This window comes from Alligator mississippiensis, chromosome 8 (genome assembly GCF_030867095.1).
Source record: "Alligator mississippiensis isolate rAllMis1 chromosome 8, rAllMis1, whole genome shotgun sequence".
Classification (NCBI taxonomy): Eukaryota; Metazoa; Chordata; order Crocodylia; family Alligatoridae; genus Alligator; species Alligator mississippiensis.
The window spans coordinates 28,559,625-28,585,775 of NC_081831.1; the positions used below are offsets into that span (position 1 = coordinate 28,559,625).

The window sequence follows — 26,151 nt, forward strand, 5'->3', positions numbered from 1 at the left end:
CCCCGCCCAGGCTCCTGATTGGCTGCGTTCCGTTCTCACTTCCCATTGGCTTCTTTTTTTTTATTCCTCCCCTCCTTCCCCGCCCAAATTTAAAGGAGACAGACCCCCTTCCTCCGACCTCTCCCTCGGACCTGGGACAGCCACGGAGAAGCGGCCAGGCGGCGTGGCCGGGCCAGAGGTGCGCGGGCCCTTCAGGAATGGGGTGGGGACTTTGGACGCCTGTAGTCAATATGGGAGGGAAGGCTAGAGGGAGGATTCCCTACCCCCGCCTTGGGCTCCTATAACCCCCCCTTCCCGGGAAGCTCCGCCCCCTGGGCTAATGCCCCTGCCTCCTTCTGCAGGAGATTGTGGCCAGGCCGGGGAACCAGGCCCCACCCATCGGGGGCGTGGTTAGGGAAGCCCCGCCCCCGAACCTGCAGGGGGGCTGCAGCCAGGTACCGGAGCTAGACCCTGTCCCTTCATTGGAGGCGGGGCCAGGGGCTTTCGGGGCGGGACCAGGGTGAGGCCCCGCCTCCTGGCCTGTTATCCCTTTGCCCTCGTGCAATGCACGGAGCCAGGCTCCACCCCGCTACTTGGGAGCGTGGCTATCATGAAGCCGCTGCCCACTGGCTTGGTATTCCCTCCCTGTGCTGCAGAGAGCCATAGCAGGGCGGGGGAGCTGGGGTCTACTGTATCCCTGGGGGGCAGGACCAGGCCAAAGCCCCGCCCCTGACTCCACCCCCTGTCCCCCACAGGGACGATGGAGGGGCCCGGCTCTGCCCAGGAGTTCTTTGGGCAGCTGGTGGGGGGCTGCCTGATGCCCACAGTCTGGCAGGGGCTGGAGCAGCTGGGGGGACTCGTCCTACTCTGTGCTGCCTCTCGCCTCCTCTGGCACCTCCGTGAGTATGAAGTTCTGGGAGGGGAGGGGATGGACTTGGACTCCTTGGTTCTTGGGGGTTGGGGGCCTGGATGCCTCAATTCTCAAAGGGGCTGGGAGACTGGGATCTCCAGGTACAGGCAGTTGGGGGGGGCGGGGGCAGGTGCTGAGATGCCTGGGTTCACCAGATGTAGGGTGGTGGTGGCTATGTGCCTAGGTTCTTGGGAGAGCTGAGAGCCTGGATGCCTGGGTTCTGAAGGCCACCTGGAAGCCCAGATGTCTGGCTGTGGGGTCAGTGTGGCCAGGACACATGGGTTCTCCAGGTGCAGGGAGGGAGGCACTCAGATGCCTGGCTTTTCAGGTTGGGGCCTGGATACTTGGGTTCTCAGGGTGCTGAAAGCCCTTATGCCTGCATTCCCTGGGTAGGTTCTCAGGGAGCTGAGATGCCTGGATTCTCAGGGAGCTGGGTACCTGGACACCTGGGTCAGACACTTGAATCCCTATTTTGAAGGGGTGTTGCCACACTCCCAGACACCCAGATCTCCAAGTGGGGGGGGGGGGGGTGTTGCAAGACACTCCGATGCCTGGGTCTCTGACATGCTGTGTCCCTCCCCCTGCAGCGGTGGGGCGGGGATGGAAGCATGCTGGGACAGCAGCCAGCGGTTTTGTGGCGCTCCAGGGCTTCTTTGGGTTGCATGTGGTGTGGCTGGTGCTTCTGAGCCTGCTCTGCTACCTGGTGCTGGCCCTGGCCCGGCGGGGCCCCCGTCCCTGCCATGGACCCTGCCTGGCCACCGCCACCCTCGTCTACCTGCTGCTGGGGTCAGTGCTTTGGGGGGAGTATGGGGGTGGGGCCTGGGGCAGAGCGGATGGGGCTATAGAGAGATGGTGGTATGGGTTGGGGTCTTTGGAGGGCGTGGGGCAACATAGACTTTGCAAAATAGCTATTGAGAGCTGGAGCTGTGGGGGCTGGGCCTGAGGGGGATTGGGGCAGGGCTATATAAAGAGGTGGGGGCTATAGGGTGAGGGTGGAGCTATAGAAAGAAGTGAAGCTATGGGGGCTGGGACTAAGGGAGAGGTGGGGCCTGTGGTGGGGATGGAGATATCTAGAGAGCTGGGGGTGTGGGGTAGGGTCTGGGGCTAGGGACTGAGAGGGAAGGGTGGGGCTGTATAGAGAGGTCAAAGTATGGGGCTGGGATCTGGGGAGAGGCAGGGCTGAAGATGGGCGGGGCTGTATATAAGGGTAGAGGCATGGGGGTGGGGCCTGATGGAAAGGGTGGAGCTATGGGGGTAGGGCCTGAGGTAGAGGGGTGGGGATAGATTGGAGATGGGGTGGGGTCTAGGGGAGCTGGGTTGAGCTATGGGTGTGTGGGTATAGGGTTGGTCTCCAAGCAAGTCACTCCCCTCTCCGACATAATTTCCCTGCCTCCCCCAGTGAGATGCACATGGTGGACACTGTCACCTGGCACAAGATGAGAGGTGAGAGGACCCTTCTGGGCGGGGAGTAGGGGTTGCAGGGTGAGAGCAGCAGGGCTGGGAGCCAGATGCCTGGGTTCTCTGGCAAGTTAACTCAGAGTTGGGCGTGGCTGCCTTGGATGCCTGGGTCCCACTCCTCTTTCCCCCCGTTCCGCCCCAGGGGCACAGATGATCGTGGCTATGAAAGCAGTGTCTCTGGCCTTCGACCTGGACCGCGGAGAGATCCCAGCACTACCATCACCCCTTGAATTCATGGGGTACATCTATTTTGTGGGCACCGTGGTCTTCGGGCCCTGGCTGCCCTTCCGTAGCTACACCCGTGCCGTGGATGGGCCGGGGCTGGTGAGGACCTGTGGGGGGGAACTGGGAGGGAGGCATTATACTCAGCCATTAACTACTGGCTACACCCCAGAGCTGGGCACACCTCAGCATCCCTTTATGATGTTATACTCAGCTGTTCCACCCTAGAGCTGGGCACATCTCAGGCTTGTTTGTACCCTGTTATGCTTGGCTGTTTCCCAATGGCCCCCGTCCCAGGGCTAGCTGCATTTTGGCATACTTGTGTGGAGTTATAATTAGCTGTTGCACCCCAGAGCTGGGTGCATCTTAGGCTTATATGAGCCTCATTATATTAGGAGCTTCCCAGCTGCTCTACCCCAGAGCTGAGCGTATCTCAGCCCTCTCTATGATCTACAGCCATTTCCTAGCTGCCCTGCTCAGAGATGGCTGTATCTCAGTCTTCTTGCAGGGTGTAATATCCAGCTGCTTCTCCCCAGAGCTGGCTGCATCAGGGCCCTACCCTGGGGTGTTATACTTAGTTGGTTGCCAGCTGTCCTCATCCCAAAGTTGGCTGTATCTCAGCTGCCTTCCATCCTGTTATATTTGGCTGTTGAACCCCAGACATGGGCACATCTCAACCCTATTAGTGCTGCATTAATACTTGGCTGTTTCCCAGCACCTTATCCCAGAGCTGGCTACATCTCAGCCTTGTGTGCCATTATGCTGGGCCATTCCTAGCGGCCACAGCCCAGAGCTGGGTGCATCTTAGCCCTATTTGTGCCCCTTTCAGTCCCAGCCCAGAGCTGGGTGTGCTGTGGCCTCCCTGGAACTGGGGAGAGGGGCAGGGGAAGGGAACTGGGGCCCCCCCTCACCTCTAGCCCCCTTCTGCCATCCCTCAGAGCCTGGCCTGGCTGTGGAAGGTGACCTGGAGCTTCCTCCTTTCCCTCCTCTGCCTCCTGGTCTCCACCTGCATTGCCCCTTATCTCTTCTCCTACTTCGTGCCCCTCTACGGCTACCACCTGCTCAAGAGGTGAGTCTTCTGCCCCCCAATGAAAGAAACATAGTGCCTGGACTCCCCCACACCCCACGCTGTCATCCTCCAGCCCCACTCCCCTCCCAGAGACCCTAGGCATCCAGGATCCCAGCCCACCCTGCTCTCAGCCTTCACATCCCTCTCCCCTTCCAGAGAACCCAGGTATCTGGGCTCCCTGCCTGCATCCTGCCCACCCAGAGAACCCAGGCATCTAGGCTGCACCTCTGTCCCTTCTCTCTCTTTCTCTCTGCTTTTCCTCTGGATAGCAGCAGGAAGAAGCACAAAGCCAGGTAATCCTCACCTGCTTGGGGATGGAGCCAGACTGAGGGGGTGGGGCACTCTCTAGGCCAGATCCCCTCCCTATGATTGACATTTGTCTCCTTTCTTCCTCTGTGCAGGAGCCTGGCTATGAGGTGAGTAGGGGGTAGAGGTGGGGCCAAGGTCCTGTGGGTGGGGCCTGGCCCTGCCCCTGACCCCTTGTCCCAACCCCAGGTGGCTGCGAGCCTATGAGAGTGCTGTGTCCTTCCACTTCAGCAACTACTTCGTGGCCTTCCTGTCTGAGGCCACAGCCACCCTCGCTGGCACTGGCTTTTCCGAGCACAAGGACCACTTGGCCTGGTAAGCAGTGGGATCCAGGTGTCTGGGAGAACCCCCAACACCCTCCCCAGGGGACCCGGGGCTCCAGACAACTCAACCCCTGACATCCTCCTGACCAGAGAGATGCCCCCTCCAATCCTTCTGGGGGGACCCAAGCATCTGGGAATCCTTCTGACCAGGTGACCTAGACATCCAAGTAATCTTCCCCACCCAGATCCCTTCAATCCTGGTAAGGGAACCCAGCTGTCCAGACACCTTGACCCCCCTCCCAAGCAACCCAGGTATTTGGGCATCTCAACCAGTGGCCAGAGAACCCAGGCATCCAAGGGACCCCTGCCAACCCAGGCCCCCTCCAGCTCCACCAAGGGAATCAAGGTGTCCAGGTACTCCCCTGACCTGAGAACCCAGGTGTCTAGGTCGTGCCCCTGCCCAACAAACCTAGGTGTCTAGATATCCTCTGACCAACATAAGTATCAGGACATTTTCCTGACCAGGGAACTCAAGTGTCTGGGCAGTCTATGCCCCCCTGCCCCTTGGCTTGTGCCCTCCACTTGGGTAACCCAGTACCCACACACCTTGGCTGCTGTCCCAACAGAGCCTGGAGCTGGGTGAGAATCCAGGCATCTGGGTTCCTCTGTTTTCTGCCCCACCCCCTGCAAGCCGGGCTAAACCCAGGCATCTGGGCATCCCTGTCCACCCCGCCCCCCCCTCAGGGACCTGACGGTGTCGCGCCCGCTGGAGGTGGAGCTGCCACGCTCAATGGTTGAAGTCGTAATAAACTGGAACCAGCCTATGTCTCGCTGGCTGCACACCTGTGAGGTGGCAGGGCTAGGGGCTAGAATGGGCTTGGAGATGGGGGTGGGGCATGTCTGAGAGGAGGAGGTGGGGTTAAGGGCTTGTGGGTTTTGGAGAAAGGGTGGGACTAGGACTGGGGCATAGCTGGGAGGAGGGGGTGAATTGGGGCTTGGAGGAGCTGGGGGTGGGGTTAAGGGTTTGGGTGGGGCTTGGAGGAAAGGGTGGGGGTGGGGATTGGAACATGGCTGTGTGGGGTGGAGCAGGGGTGGGAAGGAAAGGAGGAAGGGGCCCTGGGGCACCTAGCAGAAGGGGGTGGTAGTGGGTCAGGAGTTGTGGGGAGGGGGACATAGCCAAGGGGTGACCCTGGCCCCGGCCCTATCTGCCAGATGTGTTCCAGGCAGCTCTGACCCTTGGCACCTTCCCGGCCATCCTGGTGACCTATGTAGCCAGCGCCCTCCTTCATGTGAGTGCTGACCAGGGGATGGGGCCTGCAGGTGGGGGCAGGGCAGCTGGAAGCCCCACCCCCTTGCTGACTCAATCTCTTTCATGTTCCCCCTCCCATTCTTCCAGGGCCTGAGTTTCCACCTGGCAGCCGTTCTGCTCAGCCTGGGCTTCATAACCTATGTGGAGCATGGTGAGAGGACTGTCTCTTTAAGAGGGATAGGGATTTTGCTCTTTCAAGAACGGGAATTCTTGCCAATTTGAAAGAGGCATATGCCCCTTTGAGAGAAGATTCCATCCCTTCAGGGGACTGTACCCCTTTAAGAAGGGGCCCTTAAAATGATCTGCACCTTTAAGGGGGTGTTGGTCCTTAAAAAAATTCCACTCTTTTATATCTCATAAAAGGGTGTTCCTTTAAGAGGGGGAACTGTCCACTTTTAAGGTGGTGTTTTGCCCCTTAGAGGGAATCCACCCTTAAGAAAGCATAGGCCCCTGTTTAGGGTTCTTGAGTCATTTGAAGAGGGCCTTGCCCCTTTTGAGGTATCTGTCCCTTTAAGAGGGACTTTGCACCTTTTTAGGACAGGGCATTCTATTACTTCAAGAGGTACTTGCTTCTGTAAGAGGGAGAGAACCCTGCACCTTTTAAGGCAGGGGTCAGGTCAGCTGCCTTTCTAAGTATAGCACTGCTACCCCTTTAAGAGGAGGGCACTGTCCCTTTTAAAAGGGTGGAGCACCTGCTTTCAGGCAGAGGGTACCACTGCCCCTTAAAAGCTGCAGGCACTCTCCTTAAAAGAGCAAGGTAGCCACCCCCACACACTGCTGCTCAGAGGGGGTCACTGCAACCTGTGTCTATACTGATAGGGGTAGGGAAGCATAGATTTTCCTCTGAACCTGGGGGAGCCCAAATGCCTGGGTTTTCTGGAATGAGTAGGGTCATGGGGGGCTGGGAACTTGGACAACAGGGTTCTCTTTTTCACCACCACCAACCCCCCCAGTCCTACGGAAGCGTCTGTCTGTCCTCCTTGATGCCTGCATCCTGTCCAAGCCCTGCCCCCGTGCCTGCAGCCACCAGCACCGCAAGGTGAGCAGAGCCTGGACACCTGGGGGGGGGGGGGGCGGGGGGGGGTGGAAGAGAGAGAGAATGTATCCAGCTGCCTGGGTTCTTTGGGAGGAAAGTGGGGACTGGGAGTCTAGATTCCTGGTTTCCCTGACAACCCCCTTTTCCCCCTCCCTCAGGCACTATGGGTACAGGCACTGAACCTGCTCTTTGGTGCTCTAGCTGTCTTCCACTTGGCCTACTTAGGCTGCCTCTTCGATATGGATGCCAATGATGCCATAGAGGAGCAGGTAATCAAGGCTTGGCAGCTGGGGTGGAGACTTTCCACCTATAACCCCATCCCCAGGCAGGAACAGACATCCTGATGCCCTCTCTCTGTGCCCTGCGGGAGTGGTGGGGGTTGTATCCCAGGTAGACACCCCCACACGGAGGCAAGGAGCCGGTGTCCATCTATAGGCAGGTCCTCCAGGCCTTTGGCTGTACCTGGCAGCAGGTAGCCAGATTCCGCTGCCTCCAGCTATAAACAATGTCCTTGGTCCCAGGCTGTGTCCCCAGAGGAGCTTGCAGGTGGCTCCAGCCATACCTACTTTTCCCCTTCCTTCCGCAGGGTTATGGGATGGCCTACACCATCGCCAAGTGGTCAGAGTTAAGCTGGGCCAGCCACTGGGTCACCTTTGCCTGCTGGGTCCTGTACCGCCTCATCAACTGAGACCTTGCCCTACAACACCCCTTCAGGACCATCAGAGCACCCATGGGGGAGGTCCTCCCATACCATAGAGTACAGCCCCACGTGCAAGGAGGCCTTGGTGCCCTATGGGGAAGTATATGTGGGAAACTGGTGGCCTGCAGTGGTTGGGAGCAGAAGCAATGCATAGGGGGTGTATGCGAGTACACATGCACCCCCTGAGCGTGGCAGTGCACCTCCTACAAAAAGGTGCCAGTGTCTGCAGGCAGTCAGCAATCCCTACTGGCTGCCGCCACTTGTGGGTGGTCATCAACCCCTGGTTGGTGCTCACCACCCCCCTGCCACCAACAGCGCCAGTGGTGTCTGCAGGAACTCCCCACTCGCCACCACTGCGCTGATGCTGCCACCATGCCCCCCCCAGTGGCCAGGGGCATGGGTTGTTCATGGTTGGGAGTTTGGGGGAGGGCTCCCTGCCATAGAGAATAACTTCTGGGTTTCCTAGATGGGCCACTTCCTAATCTTCTCTAGACATTTGGAGGACTTTGTGTCTAGGGTTGGGATGGAATGCCATTCCCTGTCTGGCTACTACAGAGAAGGACCATAACCTATCAAGGAAACAGCCTAGCTTGCTTCCAGGTTCTTTCCAAAAGCCTGGAGGACTTGGGTCTTCACAGTTGCGGTAAAATACCACTCCCTGAACTGTTTCTCCCCTCCCCCAGATAGGACCCAGAAGAGACTTCCCTAGGGACCTGGAGGATCCAGTCTCTATGATAAGGACAGACTATTGTTCTGTTTATCTACCATAAAGAAAAGACCACAGGCTATTAGGTCACTTCTTGGTTTTCTCTAGGAGCCTGAAGAATCTGGTCTCTATGTTTGGGATAGGCAAACGGAATGGTATTCTATCATAGGACCACAGGCTAGGCTCTACTTTGTGGGTAGGTCACTTCCCAGTCCTTTCTATGAGCATAGAGGACTTAGTCTCCATGGTCATGACAGCTAAGAGAAATGTTCCATTTACCATACAAAATGGCCTATTCCAGCTCCATCGGTTTTTGGTTGTAGCTGTGTTGGTTTAAGGACATAAGCATTTAAGGTTCTTCAGGTAGATGTGATATTTTTTATTAGACTGAGTAGTTGGATAAAAAGTTAATTGCATGCTTTCAGGTACAATCACCTTTCTTCAGGCATATGAAGTCTCTGCAGAGATCACGTCTACACAAAGAACCTCGACTATCTCTGCTTTCTAGACCAGCCATTTCAAGCTAGAATGTTCCTCTCTGACTGCTTACCATAGAAAAACTGTTTCCTAGAAAGGCTACTTCCAGGTCCTGTCTAGGAGCAAGGAGGACTTGGGTCTCTATGGTAAGACTAGAACACCCCTGCCTACCATAGAAACTAGCCTATGTTCCAGCCTCTTCTTCCTAGATAGTCTCTCAAAGCAATGGAAAATCCTTTACTCTGTGGTCAGTTCAAAAGCCAGCCCCCCTTGCTGCCTCCTAGGGGCCTACTGGAGTATCACACTTCACTGCCTTAGAGAAAAGTCTCCTCTCTTCCTAAACGCTTTCTAGTCCTAGGCATAAGAAGACCCCACACTCTACAGTCACCTCAGATTAACTCTCCCCCAATTCTGATATCATAGGGGCCAAGATACTGCCCCACCACCCCACAGTGGTGGGAGTGCAGGAGGGCACCAGTGCCAAGGCATTTGCTACTGCAAAAGGGATTTTTTTTTTCTTTTATAAACCTCTTGCGTTTATTACCTGAGAAATAAAGATTGTTAATTAAATGTAGAGCCAGCAACCATGCTAAGGAGTGGTAGAATAATATGAAGCACACGTTACATTCAGCTTTCTGCATTGGAGAGGTGGGGGCTGGAAAGCTAGAGGCCTAGGTTTCCTCCCTGCCCGCCCCGCCCCCATGAAGGACCTCAGGGGATGAGGTTGTTATAGATCTTTTATTGCAATGAGTCAGAGAGACTATTTCTTTCTACCACAGAAGAGAACAAGTTAAAAATGTGCACACAGGCAGGATCCAGGCATTTACGATATATATGCATGCATGCATATATGTCTGTATACCCGTACAGGGAACCTAGGTATCCAGAACGTAAGCATGGAGGCGCACACAAGCTAGGTGTCCAGGGACGCAGCCCCACCCACTATGGACTTACTGCCAGCCCCCGCAGGTCCTCTGCCAGCCCTCCCCCTGGGGTCAGGGGTTGCAAGGGGGAAACTGCTAGTGGTGGCCGTGGGGCCACCAGGGGGCCGGGCAAGTCGTTGAGTGCGGCGTCGGGCACAGGCTTCCTGGTAGGGTGGGCAGATGGGTGGCTGTAGTGGGGACACGTAGTGGTACCCAGCCCCTGGTGTCAGCTGGGAGGGGGAGAGGGGCCCAGTGAGGTAGGCACTGGATCCAGGCCCCACCCATTCTACTCCTTCCCACCAGTATGGCCCTACCCCCAGCAGCCTCTGGCCATGCCTATTTCAATAGCCCCGCGCCCAGGTTGGCCACACTGACTGCTTCTGGATCCTAGTACAGTAATGTATCCACACTCCTGTTTGAGAGCTGCAACCCCATTCTTACTCCACTCCCTTCCCCCATTCTGCTTCCTCCAGGCAATGGAGCTATGCCCCCTAAAGCCATGCCCCCCAGTCTGACTCCACCCCCACCCCAATCTCAGCCACACCTCCAACCTGCCCCTTCCCCATTCTCATCCTTTCCAGCAGTGTAGCCCTGCCCCCACCCTACAGGGCCCTGCCCCCATTTATAGCACCACCCATTGTAGCCATGTTCCCAAATTTGGATTCATTTCCCCCCTCCCCGCTAGACTCTGCCCTCTATTCAAATTCTGTCCCCAACCCCCCCATGTCTACTTCTGGTCCCTCCCACCCAGCCTGGCCCTGCCCATGGCACCTGCAGGGGGTAGGTGCGGTCAGCATCAAAGGCACTGAGGTCTCCACAGGCCAGGAAGGGGGCAATGAGGCGGGCAGGTCCCTCCAGCTGGTTCTGTTCCAGGTCTAGAATGGGCAAGGTTGTTATACTCTGCTGGGCCACAGGTGCCCCACCCCAGAGTTAAGTGCATCTCAGCCCTTTCATGAGGTGTTATACCTGGCTGTTTCACCACAGCTGGCTGCACTGTGGCTATCATACTCAGCTGTTCCACCCAAGAGCCAGGTACATCTCAGCCCTCCCAGTGCCTTGTTATATTTGGCCAGGCCCCAGCTGCCCCACCCCAGAGTTGGGCAGATTCTGGACCTCCTCATGGGGTGTTATATTCAGCCATTCTAGCCCAGAGCTGGGTGCATCTGCACCCTTAGTGGGGCATTATACCTGGCCTTTCCACCCCACAGCTGGCTGCATCTCAGCCCTCCCAAAAACCTTGTTATACTCAGCCATTCCACAGCCATCCCCCACCCCCTAAGCTGGGTACATCTAAGAATCCTCTAACAGCCCCCACTGCCCCCCATCCAGCAACCAGCACCCCAATGGCCCCCCTCCAATACATGCCCCCAAGACCTGATACCAACCCCTTTTGGCTCACCATAACTGTGGTCCAGCAGGGGGTTGGCCATGTCAGGGACATAGCCCTCAGGGGGGTTATATCCACGGCACACAACAAAGGCTTCTGCATGAGGGGAGAGGAGAGAAGGGTGTTAATACTTGGCTGTTCCCCAGCTGCCCCACCACAGAGGTGGTCATATCCTGGCTCACCCCATGGAGCTTATATTGTTATTCCCCACCTGTTTCACCCCAGAGCTGGCTGCATCTCAGCCCTTCCATGTGGTGTTATGCTTGGTCATTCTCTATCTGCTCTCTCCTCCAGAGCTGGACACATCTCATCCCTCTCTGGGCAGTGTTACAGTCAGCCATTTCCAGCTGCCCCACCCCAGAGCTGGGTGCATCTCAGCCTTTCACATACACTGTTATACTAAGCCATCCCCCAGCCACCCACCCCAGAGCTGGCTGCACTCACCAATGCTGGAATTGCGGCTGCTCCGGGGTTTGGCACAGGCAATATCAGGGAAGAAGAGACGGAGCTGGGAGTAGAGCAGGGTCACGTCCTTGCCCCGGAAGATCTGGGGGATGGCAGGGTGGAGAGGCAGAAGGTGGGTGGCTTCCCACCCATAGCTGGCCACATCTCAGCCTTCATAGGCAGTGTTACACTCATCCATTCCACCCCAGAGCTGGGCCCTCCCCTGTGGTATTACACTCAGCCACTCCCCAGCTGCACCTCCCCAGAACTGGGTGCATCTCAGCCAAAGACACTGTTCTACTCAGTATTCCTTTGCTGCTCCACCCCAGAACTGGGCACATCTCAGTTCTTTATAAGCAGTGTTATACCTAGCCCTTCCACCCCACAGCTAGGTGCATCAGCCCTTTAGAGGCACTGTTATACTCAGCTGTTCCCCAGCCATACCACCCCCAGAGCTAGAAACATCTCAGCCTTTCATAGGCACTGTTTTATTTAGCCGTTCCCAAGCTGCTTCTGAGAGCTGGGTACAGCTTATTCTCCCCATACAGTGTTATACTCAGCCATTTTCCAGTGGCTCCACCCCAGAACTGGTTACACCTCAGCCCTTCATAGGCAGTGTGATACTCAGCTGTTCCACCCCAGAACTAGCTACATCCCAGCCTTACCTTGGCCACAAAGGTGCCTCCTTTATTCAGGACGTGGGTTGTGATGTTCAGGGCCTGGAGTGGAGGAAGAGAAGGGGCAAAGGGGTCAATGTGTGGGGGTGCAGAGGGGCTGTGGGAGGAGAATGGGAGGGGCTTGTGGAGGGCAGAGGGGGAGTGGACTTACTGCAAGCAATAGCTGGGCTTGGATGTACTCGTCGATGTCATGCAGTCCGGTCACTGGGTGGGCATGAAAGGCAGGGTCTCCCCATCTCACCTGTCCCTCAGTGCCAACCCCCATCCCAGCTCCACCCATCCCCTTGTCAGCCCCTCCCCCAGCACAGGCCCTGCCCCCTCAACCTTATCCCTGCCCAGAGCCCAGGACTCACTCTCTCAAACCCAACCACACCCCCCTAGAGCCCTGACCCTACCCTCAAAGTCCTATCCCTTCTCCTATACCTAATCCTTCCCAGGGACCTAGCCCTGCCCTCTAAACCCTAGCTATGGCACCCCAGTCCTAGTCTCAATTCTAGAGCCCTAGCCCCTCCCGCAGGGCCTTGGCCCCCACCCCCTCCCCTGCTTCCAGAGCCCTAGCTCTACCCTCTTGACCTCAGCCCCATACCCAAAGTCTAGCCCCATCCCCTTGATCCACACCCCACCTCACCATCGGGGGCTCCATCGCAGACAACCAGATCAGCTGGGCGCCCAGCAAAGTGCCCCACAATTTGCTCTGCTGTTGAAACCTGCTGGACATGGGTCAGCTGGACACATGGACATAGGGTGGGGGGGAGGCATCCTGGGTCCAATTACTGGGGGGATCCAGGGGTCTGGGAGATCCCAGGATTCTAAGGAGGCTGGGGGAGGGGTTTTAGGGGGGGTTGCAGAGTGCAGGATGGGTCCTGGGGAGGTATTGGGAGGTAAGGGGGGGGGTCTGACAGGTGGGGGAGGGGGGCCCCAGGGGCTCTGCAAGGGGGTAGAGGGTTTCCACAGCTCTGTGGGTGGGATATTGGGGACTGTCTGGGCAGTGGGGGAGGGGATATGGGATTCCAGTGCTGTATGGGGTGGTGGAGGGGTTGGAGGGGTCCCAGGGCTTTGGGGGTGGGGAAGGGGTTTTGGGGGATCTGGGGTGGTGGAGGAAGGGTCTGGGGGAGATCCTGGGGGGTCCTCTACCTTGGTGATGTCACCCTGGATCTGGATGACCCCAGGCAGGGGAGCCATGGCCTGCAGGTCTACGGCCAGGATGGTCACGTCAGGGCCCCTGCAGGGGGGCACAGACACACACAGAAGGTGGGTAAAGGGCAGGCTTGACCCCCAGCTCAAAGCCCTCGCCCCCTGCCAACTCACATCAGCTTCCGGCTCAGTACTTGGCTCCAGCTCCCTGGGGCTGCGCACAGATCCACTGCACGGTGCACACCTGTGGGGACATGACCCCTCTCCCATCAGTGCCTGGGTTCTCCAGTAGGGAAGTAGAGGGCTGGGGTCTGAGAGCAGTGAGAGCTGGGAGCCCAGATGCCTGGGTTCTTTGGAAGAGGAAGGGGCTGGACACCTGGGTTCCCTGGGTGGGGAGGCGACATTGGGAACCTGGACACCTGAGTTCTTTGTAAGTTAGAGAGGTTGAGGCAGGTTAGAGTACGGGGGTGTTGCACCTGGGTTTTCTACCCATTCTGGAAGGGATGTGAAAGCTGGGTCCCCAGACACCTTGGTTTTCTGGAAGGAGTGGGGGCTGGAGGTGAAAGCCTGGGACAGTGGGGTGCTAATGGTCAGGATACCTGGGTTCTCTCCCCACTCTTAGATAGGACAGGGTTCTGGGTACCTAGGTTCTTATTCTGCTTGGGGCAAAGGCAGGGGAGGGGGAGCAGGAACGACTGGAACACACAGACACCTGGGTTCCCTATCCACTTTGGGAGCGTTTGGGGGACAGGATGCCCTGATGTCTGGGTCTCCTTCCTGCTGTGGGAAGAGAATGGAAGGGCTTGGCACCCAGATGCCTCAATCCTCTACCGTGGAAGAGCTGGAATTCCTCATCCAGCTGCAGCAGCTTGAAGGCACTGCGGGCCCGCCAGCCCTCTTCCTTGGCCAGCCGGTAGTACATATCCCGTTTGTCCTTCGATGATCGGCCCATCTGGTCCTGATCCTGATCCTGGCCCCCAGAGGACCTGTGAGGACAACAGCCACTATTGGTGTGGTTACCTGTCACTGGAAGGACACAGGCACCCCCTCCCACTGGTCTTTTTGGTGTCATTCTATAAAACAACATTTTTGTTGGTCCTACAGGAACCAAGAGCTTATTCAGCCTACCTTTTTAGTAGGTCTCACATAAGCACCGAGCACTAGGGGCAAAGCTCAGAGACCCTATAATGATGGACAGGGGTGCTGGGAGCCCAGAGGGTAATAAAGTCAGTCCTTTTATAACATGTACATGACCCCACAACTCTGGGAGGAATAACATAGGCCCTACCATAATAGAAACATGGGCACAAGACCCCCACTTACTTGAAGACAAGACTGTAGGTCCTACTATCATTCACGATGTCAACAGAAGTCTGCGTGGAAATCCTACAGAAACACGTAGCCCTGAGAGGGCCTGATGGAGTCAGGTTCTGCTCTATGCTCATACCTCCATAGCCACCATTTTGGTAGAACCCACAAAAACGGAGGCCCAAGATCACACAGACATGGTTTTGTAGGCCCTACAATAACCCATGACCCCAAAACAGGGAGGGCGGTGGGGATCAGCTGGAGTTAGGCTCTGCTAATCTTCACCTTCTCTTCCCCCACGGGCAAAGACACCATTTTGGTGTTACCCACAAAAATGGAGAAACACCACAAAGACCTGAGGGGACCTAGATATGTTATGATAGAGCCTACCATACCTACTGAGATTTAAAAAGGTCCCAGTCACCCACGCTCCCTCCCTGGCTTCCCACCAATACCACTGATTAGCCTCAATTATTGTAGAGCCTATGAAAATGGCAATGCATTAGAATGGGAGTGCGCATTCACTAGTTTATGCGCAGAAGCTACGAACCACTGCCAATTTAGCGCGCATGCGCACAAGCCCCCACAAGCGTCCGGCATGTACGTGCTGCCGCCCCAGTGCGCACGCGCAGAATATCCCTCCTTTTTCTCTTCCCCGAAGGAATGTTACCAGCCGCGCGGTCTGGGTCTAAACAGCAGATCTTGGGGCGCTGGACCGGAAGTGATACCTAGCAACGCCGGAAGTGGAAGTGGTCCCGCTGAGTTGAAAGTGAGGGTGAAGGCAACCCGGGGGGCGGGGTGGGGTGAGGGAAAGGAGCGTCGATCAGGTGGTGCTGATATGGAAGAGGTCCGGAGGCACCCACGCATGCGCCCCCGGGGGGGTCGGGATCTCTTGGGACCATACGTAGTCGACGGCTGGGTGCTGTATGTTCTCCTTCCAAGGCTTTTTCGCGCAGTGTATGCTGGGAATTGGAGTTTAGTGCACGGCTGCTGCCAGGCATGCTGGGTATGGAGATAGCCCGTCTCCTTTTCTGTTGCAGTGCATGTTGGGCATTGAAGGCTCAGTGGTTGCCGCAGTGCATGCTGGCTATGGAGGTCCTTCAAGTACCCGCCAGGTCAGTACTAACCCCCTCGTTCAACAAACAACATGAGGCGGAAATAGAATTCACCACGTTTATATTACAAGGGTCTGGTCTTGCATGCATCCCAACCCAGCCGCTGGCTTCTTTACTTTTAATTCCATCCAGGAAGAGCACACCCCAACTGCTGAAATTTCCTTAGCCTGATGAAGGGTTTTTGAACCCAAAAGCTTGCTTAATAATTATTTTCCAACTATTTGGGTTGGTCTAATAAAAGATATCAGATTCACCCAAGGAACCTTGTCTGCCCTGGATGAATAGAAGAACTTGGGCCCAGGTGATGACATCACAGCTTCAGGGAGCCATAGCATCACCGTGTTGGAGAGGGATGGCTTCACAACTTCAGGGAACCATGACAGTATAAACTTATGACATTGTGGCATTGGGGGCTGATGAAATCACAGTTTAGTGAGATAGCATCAGGGCCTGTTGACATCACAGCTTTGGAGAGTGATGTAAATACAGCATCAGGAACTGATGATGGCACAGCCATGTTGAGCAATGACATCAGGGACTGATGATGTCACAGCTTTCTGGAGTAATGCCATTACAACATTAGGGACAAATGAGATCACAGCTTTGTGGAGCAATGGCATCAATAGCATTATGGACTAACGATGTCACAGCTTTGGGGAGCAATGGCATCAAGGAATGAAGACATGGTGCTGAGAATATTAAAAGTTAATTTTAGATGAATGCATGAGTGAATAGAGTCAAACAGCAATGACATCACAAAACAAGAAGTGGTAATCTTGTAGTGTCAATAAGTGATGATACCACACGATTTTGGAGTGATGATGACATCAGAAACCCAAAGACTGATATCAACAGCAGGTCAAGGCCCACTGGTGGTCAGGTGACATCACAATGGAGACAGTGTGACTGGTTGTTGGAGTGCGAGTTTAGGGAAGGAAACATCACAAGTGAGGTAGGTGTGTTTGGCTGGTTCTGCAATGAGATAGGCCATGTGGGCAGGGCTCCTGGATGTGGGTGGGGTTTGGATGGGCAAGGAGATCACAACCAATGGGGTGGGGCTCGGCCCAAAGGATTAGGTCATAGCCACTATGGGCAGGGCACACCACTGTGCATGACATCACTGCCTGGGTGGGCCAGATCTGAGTCACAAAATGATGTCATGGTTTGAAAGGGCATGGTCTGGTTAAATGAAGTCACAGAGGGGCATGGCCTGATTTGGATACTGCTATCTTAGTCTCTTCCCATCCTCACCTACGATTTCATAGTCCTGGTAATACTTCACTGGATAACATCAGATGCAGAAAGGATGAGGTGGGGGATGGGAGGGTGGGTGTCCAGATGCATCACAGCAGGCTGTGGCTCATTCATTCGCAGGCTACCTTGGTAGGGCTCGGCCCTGAAGAGGGGGCGGGGCCTGGGATGGGCAGAGCCTCTCATGAGGAGACTTAAATGGGGAAACATACCACAGCACTCCAAAGCAATCTCCAGGCAGGCTGAATCACAGCCCGTGGGCTCCAGGGGCAACTGCAGGCCCCACCTCCCCCAGCTGATGGTCCTGCCCTTGCCCAGCAGGGTTCACTTCTGCAGCATAGGGCCAGGGAGCAGAGAGCCCTGAGTTCACAGAAGAGGCAGGCCAGGGTGCAGAGAGCACAGCCATCTGAGCGAGGAGAGGGGAGGTTAGCTACACCCCAGCCAGGGACCCAGGTGTCCAGGCTCCTGGCAGCCACCCTTATCATTCCCCATTTAACTCCCCCCCCTCCCATGAAACCCAGGCATCTGGGCCTTCTTTCCTCACCATCACAGCCCAGAGTCAGGGTGGAGCCCAGACACCTGGCTTCTCAGCTCCCCATTTTAACTCTCCAGCCCCTCACTTCCAACCTGCAGCCCCTCCTTATAGCCCAATGGTGCCTTCACTCCTGACCCACAACCCCCCCATACACCATGGTGCCCCTTATACCTGACCCACAGTTCCCCTCACCTCCCCTGCAGTCTCCTGGATGTGGGATACTCTGGCCTTGTAGCTCCTCTGGCTGCAGAGGGTGGTGGTGATGGAACCTATTGTTGGTGGCTGGGGCAGTGGCTGCAGGAGCCTGCCCCGCCCTGCTCCAGCCCCCCAGCTCCCTGGGCAGCTGGTGACCACGGGGCCTGCAATGAGAGGGAGAACCCAGGAGTCTGGGCTGCCAGATTCTGCTGCTTTCGTGCCCGCCCCACTCCCCTCTCAGAACCCAGGTGTCTGGGCTCCCAGCTCCTTCCCCCCCACCCCACAGCTGGAGAGAACCCAGGCATCTGGGTTATACTCAGCTGCCCCCAGCTGCACTCCCAGAGCTGGGTGCATCCAGGACTCACCAGTGCCTGCCTTGACAGTTGGCTCCACCCCTTCTTGCCCCACAGGGGTCTCTGGGCTGCAGCTGGGCATCTGAGGCATGGGCAGGCAGGGGTTAACTCACAGTGCCCCTCACTCCCAGCCTGCAGCCACCCCCATCCCCGCAGTGCCCCTCATTCCTGACCCACAGCTCCCCACATAGCCCTGTGGTGCCCCTCCCTCCGCCCCCCTGTCCATACTCCATAGTGCCCCTCACTCCCAGCTCACAGCTCCCCCTTCCATATTCCATTATACCCCTCACTCCCAACCTGCAGCTCCCCCCCCATACTCCATAGTGCCCCTTACTCCTGACCTGCAGCCTCCCATGGCATCACCCCACAGATAAAACAGACCTCTGAGAACTTGGAGACCTGGGTTCCCTGGGAGGTGAGGGGGGGGGGGGGTCAGAGCCGGGAGCCAGGACACCTTGGAAGACTGGAGTAACTTGCTCCTAGGGCTGCAACGGATGTGGGAAGTGACTGCATGTGTCTGCTCCCTATCCCAGATTAAACTGGCCCTGCTTCAGCCCCACCCCCCCTCCCAAAGAACTCAGGCATCTGAGTTCCCACCCCCCAGCCACTGCTCTTGTCCCAGAGAACCCAGGCTACCATCCCTCCATCCCTGGGTGTTACCTTCCTGTCCCTCTTTTTCCCAGCCCAGCAGGGGGGACAGGTTTATGGCCTTGTTATTTCCTCTTGGAACACAGGAGTTCAGGGGCTGCAGGGCAGGAGGAGGGGCTCCAAGCCCAGCAGCCCTCCCCCCGCCACCCCCATTTCCCCAGCCTGGCTACAGCTGCTCCCCCCCCACACACACACACAACCCAGGCATCCAGGCCATAGACACATAGAGAACCCAGGTATCCTGGACACCCACACACACAGGGAGCCCAGGCATTTGGGACATACAGATAGAGGACCAAGGTGTCCCAGACACAACACTTTGCTCCCCCTCCTCACTTGCCACTCAACACACACGTGGAACCCAGGCATCCAGGACACAGGCACAGAGAATGCAAGTTCTGGAATGCACACAGGGAACCTGGGCATCCAGAGCATATGCACATGCACACACATACATGCACACACACACACAAAGGAAACCCAGGGACAGACAGACACATGCAAACAGACAGGGGGACCCAGGTGTCCAGTTCCCCCTCCACCAGTGAAGCTGACCCTTGGGTCCATCTGTCTGGCTCCTTCCAAACCACTCCATGGTCTGGGGCCCCCCTGGGGCAGTTCACAGCCCTGCTGTTCCTGCTCTCCCCTAGCATGACTCGGCTGCCTGGGGCCACACCCCAGAGCTGGGTGCACAAGTTGGCCCTGGTGCCCCTTGCTCCCAAACTACAGACCTGACCATAGCTCCATGGTGCCCCTCCTGACCTGCAGCCCCTGGCACTGGCCCCACCCGTGGCCATGACCCTGGGTACCAGCTGTCCCAGGCTCCCTCCCTACAGTCCACCCAGAGTTCCCAGTGCCAACACTGACTGCTGTAGTGGTAGCCACAGGTGAGAGCCCAGGGGGGTCAGGAATGAGGGGGTACCGTGGGGCTGTGGGGCAGGCTGTGGGTCAGGTGTGAATGGGGGGCAGGGGTAGTGGAGGGGGCGCTGGAAGCCCAGACACCTGGGTTATCTGGCAGGGGTGGGAGCTGGATTTCAGAGCAGGGGGGTGTGGGAGCCTGGATGCCTGAGTTCTCTGCAGTCAGGCTTGAGGGGGGTGGGGAGGGGTTTCAATGCTCGGGGTAACAGGTTCAGGCCCAGAAACATGCAGGCACCACAAAAGGGCCGTCAGGATGGCTCAAAGTGTGACAGATGGATGGACAGGGGGTGGGGGGTGGAGCTTGGCTCCACAGTGCTCCTCACTCCCCACCCACAGCCCCTAGCCACCCACTGAACCCATGGGGGGCTGCGGTTTGGGAGTGAGGGGCACCACAGGTTGGGGGTGGAGGCTGTGGGTCAGGAGTGAAAGCAGAGCAGTTTTTAGTGCCGATGGGGTTAATGCTGCCCCCAGAGAATTCAGGCATCCGGGTGCCCGGGACAAAGCACCTTTGATGCAGCCCCCAAGGGCCCTCCCTTCCCCCCCCAAAACGTGGGGGCGGCTGGAGGGGGGAGGGGCTGGTGGCTCCAGCTGGGGCTGTGGGTCAGGAGTGAGGGGCACTGTAATAACACCCCCATCTCCCCACAATGTCCCTCAGTGCTGACCAGCAGCCCTGACATGACCTGCAGTTCCCCTCATTCCTGACTTGCAGCCCCTCCAGTCCTATGGTGCCCCTTGCTCCTGACCTGCAGCTTCCCCCCCCCCATTTCCGGGGTCCTCCTCGTGCCAGCATCCCATAATGGGTCCTTGAGCCGGGTGTCGCTGAGGGAACAGAGGGGCATTGATGGGGCAGGGTGGGGAAAAGACAGGGCCCCATTCACAGGGATGTCCCTCCCCCGCCCTCAGCCAGACGCCTGGGTTCCCTCCTCGCAGTGGGGAGCACCCGGCTCTGGCCTGGGTTCTCTGGGAGGGGAATAGGGGTTGGGGGGGGGTGAGAGCAGGTGGGGCTGGCATCAGGGACGGCTGGGTTCTCTAGAGACTCAGAGCAGGCTGGGCTGAATGCCCAGATGCCTGGGTTCCCTCCCCACCTCAGGGCTTCCCCTCACCAGGTGAGTGGTGTCCGGTGGCTTAGAACAAGGACCCAGATCTCTGGGTTCTCTAGCTTGGGAAGGCTGGGGGGCAGGGTCTGGAGGCAGCCTGGACACCTGGGTTCTCTTGGAAAAGAGGAGGGGCTAGAGCATGGAGAGCTGGGAGCCTGGACACTTGAGTTCTTTGCCTGGTGCCTTTGTCTGTCAGGCAACCCCTCCTTGGGGTAAGGGAAGTGGGGGAGGGGCAGGCGTGTCAGGGCTCCTGGGGCACCTGAGCCCTTGTGGAGGGTGGAGTAGGGGGCAGGGCTTCCTCTCACCAGGCAACCTCCTCAGCACCTGGCAGCCACAGGTGAGGACACCCCTCCCTTCCCCTCCCAGGGCACGGGATCCTGGGCACCTGGGTTCTCTAGGAGTGGGGAGTGGGGGACAGGTAGCCTGGATGTCTGTGTCCCCTCCTTGCCTGACGGCCCCATCTGGTGTTTGTCTGTGCTGGATTTCAGGGGGAGGGAAGGGGGTGTGGATTAGCAACAGCATTTCCACAGCCCGGACGTCTGGGTTCCCTGGGAGAGGAGTTGATCCTGGTAGGTGATAGCAAGCCAGGGCTGGGAGCCTAGATGCCTGGTTTCTTTTGGGGTGATAGGTTTTGAGGGGCCACCTGGATGACTGGATTCTCTTTGGGGGTGATGGGTTACGGGGGAGCTGTCTGGACGCCTGGGTTCTCCATGGGGTAATGAATCCCAAGATACGCGCTCAGATGCCTGGGTGTTCTGTAGGGGGTGATGGGTCCTGGGCAAGCTGTCCAGACACCTGGGTTCACTGGATGGGGATGGTAGGCAATGGCAGAGACTCCCAGAGACCTGGGTTCTCTGGTGGTCAAGTCCAGTCTGCCGGGTTATGGGGCAGCTGTTTGGACACCTGAGTCATCTGGTGATGGTCCTGGGGGAGCTGCCTGGGCACTTGGGTTCCCCACTCCAGCCTTTAATCCTTTCCTCTTCCCCCACAGGTCTTGGCCATGACCTTCCCATGGCCTGTTCTGCCCCTGCTGCTTCTGCTGCTGCCCCCCCTTCCGGGGGAACCCTTCCCACTCCCCACTTTTGCTCCCCCAAATGCTTCCTTCCAGCACCTGCTGGTGGCCTCCACGGGTGACGTGTATGTGGGTGCCACCAATGCCATCCACCGCCTGGGCCCTGGCCTGGCCCCACTGGCCACAGCCACCACAGAGAATCCCCCCAATCTCCCCAACCCCAACCGCCTGCTTCTTGAGACCCCCAGTGGGCGCCTGCTGACTTGTGGGCAACGTCACCACGGCCTGTGCCAGGCCCGGGCCTTGGCCGACCCTCAGCATGTCCTCGCCACTCCTCCAGACCCTGGCGAGGGACATTTCATTGCTGCCCCAGATGCTGGGGTCCCCACCGTGGCTGTGGCTCATGGAACCTTCCTCTGGGTGGCTCGGGGGAGTTCCGGGACCCGCCTTGTGCCTCCCCTCACTGTCCGGCACCTCGAGGGCCCCCATGCTTTCTCTGGTGAGGGGCTGGGGCGCCTCGTGGTGGGAGACCCTGGGGATTATGGGCTGCACTACATCCTGGCCGCACCAACTGGCACCCATGCCTACTTCCTTCTTACCCGTCGTGGGGGCCCCAGCGAACCTGAGCCTCGGACCTATGCTGCCCGGGCCTGCCTGGCAGACCCCCAGCTCTACTCCTATGTAGAGGTGCCCCTGGACTGCCAGGCTGGGGCCTATCCTGTGGCCCGAGCGGGTGCCTTGAGGTCTGGCCAGCACGGAGCACTATTCGTGGTGGCAGATGCAGGGGCTGGGCTACTCTCAGCCCTATGCGTCTTCCCACTGGAGGTGCTGGAGACCGAGGCCGAGGCCACACGCCAGGCCTGCTACAGCCACGGTGGGGGGGTAGGCATTGACCCTCCCCGTGCCGCCATCGCCTATGGGGTCACATCTCACTGCACCCATCTGCCCCAGGTGAGCAGTGGGGGGAGGAGCGGGTTCCACCTTAGAGCTATCTACATCCCCATCACCTCTAACCCCTGGCCCCCCATTTCCCCCCAGGAGTCATCAGAGCTGTACCCATGTGGGGATGAGCACACGCCCTCCCCAATTGTCAGCCTGGTGCCCATCCAGGCCCCGGCCCTAGTCACAGAGCTGCCACAGCTCACAGCTGTCGTGGCCACAGAAGAGGCTGGGAACACCATCATCTTCCTTGGAGATGCCTTTGGGCAGCTGCACAAGGTAGGGTCTGGGGCAGCATTAAACTCAGCCAGTCCCCAGCTGATCCACTCCAGAGTTGGGCACATCTCAGCCCTATTCCTGCCTTGTTATGCTCAGCCATTCCCCAGCAGGTCTGCCTCAGAGCTGGGCATGTCTAAAGCTTCCCTGTGCCTTGCTATACTTGGCTGTTCCTTGGCTGTCGCACCACAGAGCTGGGCTCATCTCGGCCTGTTATACTCAGCTGTTCCCCAGCCACCCCACCCCAGACCTGCAAGCATGTCAACCCTCTTCTTGCCTTATTATATTCAGCTGTTTCCCATTGACACCAGAGCTGGGTACATTTTGGTTTTCCTTGAGTGGCATTATACTGGGCTGTTGCCCACTGCCCCCACCCCAGAGTTGACTGCATCTTGGCCTCCCCATGGGGTATTATATCTTGGCTTGTTATGCTCAGCTGTTTCTCCACTGCCCCAGCCCAGAGTTGGGTGCATCTTGGCCTTTCTTTCATGGTGTTATATGTAGCTGTTACTAGCTGCCCCCACCCCAGAGTTGAGTGCCCCTCAGCCATCCCCATGCAGTGTTACACACAGCCATTTCCCAGTTGCCCCACCCCAGAACTGGCCACATCTCAGCCCTCCCTGAACTGTGTTATACTCAGCCATTCCCCCTTGCTGTTCTACCCCAGAGCTGGTTGCATCTCAGCTTTCCCCAGGCAGTGTTATACCTGGCCATTTTTCAACTGCGACACCTGAGAACTGGCTGCATCTTAGCCTTTGTTGTGCCCTGTTATGCTCAGCCATTCCCCAGTTGCCCTACCTGGAGTTTGGCTGTATCTCAGGAAGGGATCCCCAGAGAGGCCTCTGCCTGCTCTAACCTCCCTCCCCCTCCCCTGTCTTCCCTTGCCCCAGGTATTCATTGAGGCCTCAAGGGGCTCTGTGTACAGCACTGTGCGTCTCAGCCAGCACAGCCCCATCAGCCCCGACCTGCTACTGGACAAGACTGGGACCTATCTCTATGCCATGACTGAATCCCAGGTAGGTGCACCTCCTCTACCCTGCCCCAGCCCCCCTCCACCCCTGGGGGGCCTGTCAGCACCCTGACCTGCCCAAATCTGCTCTCCCCCAGGTCACCCGGCTCCCAGTCAGCAAATGTCCCCAGTTCCCAGACTGCACCTCCTGCCTTGGTGTCCGGGACCCCTTCTGCGGCTGGTGTGTCTTACAGGGCCGGTGAGTCCTGCCTTGCCCCAGAGATGGGCACATCTCAGGCCTGTCGGGGGGGGGGGGGTGTTATACACAGCTGCTCCCTACCTGCTGCACCCCAGAGATGGGTGCATATCAGCCTGTTATGCTGGGCTATTGCCAAATGACCCCACCCTAGAACTGGGCGCATCTTGGCTCTATCTGGGCTTCTATCTGGCTCTATCTGGGCTGTATCTGTCTATTTGGCCATTCCCTACTTGCTTCATCCCAGAGCTGGACACATCTTGGCCCTATTTGGGTGGCGTTACACTTGGCTGTTCCCAGCTAACCCTCCCTAGAGCTGGCTGCCTTATCCCAGAACTGGACACATCTTAGTCTTATCTGTGCAGTGTTATGTATGGCTGGTCCCTATCTGCTCCACCCCAGAGCTGGGCACATATTGGCCTGTTCTGTGGTGTTATACTCAAGTATTGTTCTTCTAGATCTGACTGCATTTGGCTTTCCCCCAACCAGTCCATAACTATTGCACCCCACAGATTGCATGTCATCCCTATCTAGTTGGTGTTAAAGTTGACTGTTCCCCAGCTGCCCCATGCCAGAGGTGGGCACATCTCAGGCATATGGGGGAGAATAACATAATGGGAGAATGAGACATTTTGAGTGGGTCCTGCAGGAAAGGCAGGGTGGGTGGGGGAGGTGTTATGTAGGTCCTATATAAACATCCTTGAAAGGGGTGGGGTCCAAAGAGGGTGGGCAGAGCTAGCTAGCCCTTGGCCTTGCCTCCTCACCCAATTGGCTGTTGTTGGGTGGGGCGGAGTCAGGTGCATGCGGAAGCTAGAGTGTGTGCACCATGAGGGAGCCAATCAGTGGCTGTGGAGCTATGGGGAAGGCAGCCAGTGCCTGCAGGTGGAGAGTGTGATGCCAGCCAATCAGAGCCGTGGAGAGCCTGCTGAGGTCAGTATGAGGGTAGGGTAGGGTGGGGCTTGAGGGAAGCTGCAGGGGAAGGATGGGGCTTGTGGAACCAGGGGTCTAGGGGGAAGTGGGTGTGGCTAGAAACACGGTCAGGGCTTGTGGGTGTGTGGGGGGATGTGGCCACGGCTACAGGAAGGAGGAGATGAGGCATATCCCACAGTGCAGGTTGGAAGAAGAGACCTGAGTGGGGCTGGTGACAAGGGGGTGGGGCCTCAGATACACCTCTTGAACCTGCCCCCCCACCCCTAGGTGATGCTGCAGGTGCCCCAGCTCCCCTTGCTGGCTGAGGGCAAGAGCTACCACTGTGCCTTTGGGAGCCAGGCCCGCCCAGCCACTCGCCAGGACTCCTGGGTCCGCTGCTTGGCGCTCAGCCCTGACCAGGTTCCACCCAGCCCAGAAGGCAAAGGTTAGCTCTTCCCTACCCACAATGTGTTGCTCTAGCCTTTCCCCTTCTTCTTCCCTCCCCAGAGAATTCCCTCCTCACTTTACTCCGCCTTAGTGAGGCTGCAGCTGGAGTTCCCGCTTTACTCGGCCTTGGTGAGCCTCAGTTGGAGTATTGCACCCAGTTCTGGGCTCCACACTTTAGAACGAATGTGGGGAAGTTTGAGAGAGTCCAGAGGAGAGCCATGTGCATGATTAGAGGTCAAGAAAATAGGCCTTATTAGGAGAGGCTGAGGCATGGGACTCTTCATCCTGGAGAAGAGAAGGCTCGGGGTGACTTGGTGGCAGCCTATAAGTATATGCTTATATACATGGTATGCATCAGGAACTGGGAAAATGTCTGTTCACCAGGGCACCCCAAGGGAAGACAAGGTCTAACGGTCATAAACTGCTGGAAGACCATTTTAGACAGGACATAAGGAAAAGCTTCTTTACTGTCTGAGTCTCCAGAGTCTGGAATAGACTCCCCCAGAAGTGGTACAAGCACCTACTTTGGATACCTTTAAGAAACACTTGCATGCTTATCTTGCTGGGGTTATCTGACCCCAGCTGACTTCCTGCCCCTTGGGCAGGGGGCTGGACTCAGTCTCGAGAGGTCCCTTCCAGCCCTAATGTCTATGAAATCAATGAAATCTATTAAACCTATGGGTAAGTAATCATGTGATCCCCCTAGATCATGTGACCGTGGAGTTGTCTGTGATGTTTGAGGATGTGTTGGTGGTAGCAGTGGGATTTGCCTTCTATGACTGCAGCGCTGTTGCCCTCCTGGCCCCCAGTGCACCGTGAGTGGGGGGGGCTGAAGGTTGGGAGTGAGGGGCACTGTGGGGATATTGGGGCAGGGCTGTGGGTCAGGAGAAAGAGGCACCATGGGGATACGGGGGGACACATGTTGAGAATTAGAGGTACCATG

The 26,151-nt window shown here is 57.4% G+C and overlaps 3 protein-coding genes and 1 long non-coding RNA gene across 32 annotated transcripts in view; 2 read left to right on the plus strand and 2 right to left on the minus strand.

Annotated features, from left to right (window-relative positions):
• The first annotated feature begins 65 nt into the window (after window positions 1-65).
• PORCN (porcupine O-acyltransferase) lies at window positions 66-9,009 on the plus strand. 7 transcript variants are annotated; one of them, XM_014603679.3, is made up of 16 exons: window positions 66-178; window positions 342-434; window positions 735-878; window positions 1,477-1,675; window positions 2,289-2,332; window positions 2,490-2,671; window positions 3,508-3,638; window positions 3,908-3,931; window positions 4,040-4,054; window positions 4,134-4,259; window positions 4,952-5,052; window positions 5,420-5,496; window positions 5,604-5,667; window positions 6,470-6,555; window positions 6,711-6,821; window positions 7,139-9,009. In XM_014603679.3, the coding sequence occupies exons 3-16, from the start codon at window positions 740-742 to the stop codon at window positions 7,238-7,240; spliced, it is 1,401 nt and encodes a 466-aa protein (XP_014459165.1). In that variant the 5' UTR covers window positions 66-178; window positions 342-434; window positions 735-739; the 3' UTR covers window positions 7,241-9,009. The 7 variants fall into 7 exon arrangements, 6 of the variants coding, with proteins under 6 accessions (XP_014459165.1, XP_019347165.1, XP_019347164.1 ...); XM_019491620.2 differs by lacking the exon at window positions 342-434; XM_019491619.2 differs by lacking the exons at window positions 66-178; window positions 342-434 and adding an exon at window positions 528-613 and having other exon boundaries at window positions 4,952-5,057; window positions 5,431-5,496.
• A 145-nt stretch (window positions 9,010-9,154) lies between these two features.
• Window positions 9,155-15,314, minus strand: FTSJ1 (FtsJ RNA 2'-O-methyltransferase 1). 9 transcript variants are annotated; one of them, XM_019491621.2, is made up of 12 exons: window positions 15,037-15,314; window positions 14,324-14,414; window positions 13,832-13,986; window positions 13,175-13,244; window positions 13,001-13,088; window positions 12,495-12,591; window positions 12,018-12,070; window positions 11,855-11,908; window positions 11,190-11,292; window positions 10,758-10,841; window positions 10,130-10,233; window positions 9,155-9,588 (listed from the first exon to the last, which is right to left on the minus strand). In XM_019491621.2, the coding sequence occupies exons 1-12, from the start codon at window positions 15,173-15,175 to the stop codon at window positions 9,349-9,351; spliced, it is 1,278 nt and encodes a 425-aa protein (XP_019347166.1). In that variant the 5' UTR covers window positions 15,176-15,314; the 3' UTR covers window positions 9,155-9,348. The 9 variants fall into 9 exon arrangements, with proteins under 9 accessions (XP_019347166.1, XP_014459167.1, XP_006269083.2 ...); XM_014603681.3 differs by having other exon boundaries at window positions 14,324-14,386; window positions 14,979-15,314; XM_006269021.4 differs by having other exon boundaries at window positions 12,495-12,576; window positions 14,324-14,404; window positions 14,979-15,314.
• Window positions 15,053-26,151, plus strand: part of PLXNB3 (plexin B3) — a 30,078-nt gene continuing 18,979 nt past the window's right edge. For 4 of the 15 annotated variants that reach the window (XM_059733021.1, XM_059733027.1, XM_059733022.1 and 1 more), the window contains exons 1-8: window positions 20,454-20,757; window positions 21,412-22,383; window positions 22,471-22,650; window positions 23,538-23,663; window positions 23,755-23,855; window positions 24,650-24,782; window positions 25,050-25,206; window positions 25,915-26,023. In XM_059733021.1, coding sequence (XP_059589004.1) covers window positions 20,560-20,757; window positions 21,412-22,383; window positions 22,471-22,650; window positions 23,538-23,663; window positions 23,755-23,855; window positions 24,650-24,782; window positions 25,050-25,206; window positions 25,915-26,023 — 1,976 coding nt within the window. In that variant the 5' untranslated portion in view covers window positions 20,454-20,559. The other 11 variants (XR_009464086.1, XR_009464085.1, XM_059733026.1 and 8 more) reach the window with 9 other exon arrangements.
• On the minus strand, window positions 15,468-18,006 carry LOC109284173 (uncharacterized). Its single transcript, XR_002091523.2, has 3 exons — window positions 17,770-18,006; window positions 17,402-17,568; window positions 15,468-17,080 (listed from the first exon to the last, which is right to left on the minus strand). It is a non-coding gene; the product is annotated as an uncharacterized LOC109284173 (long non-coding RNA).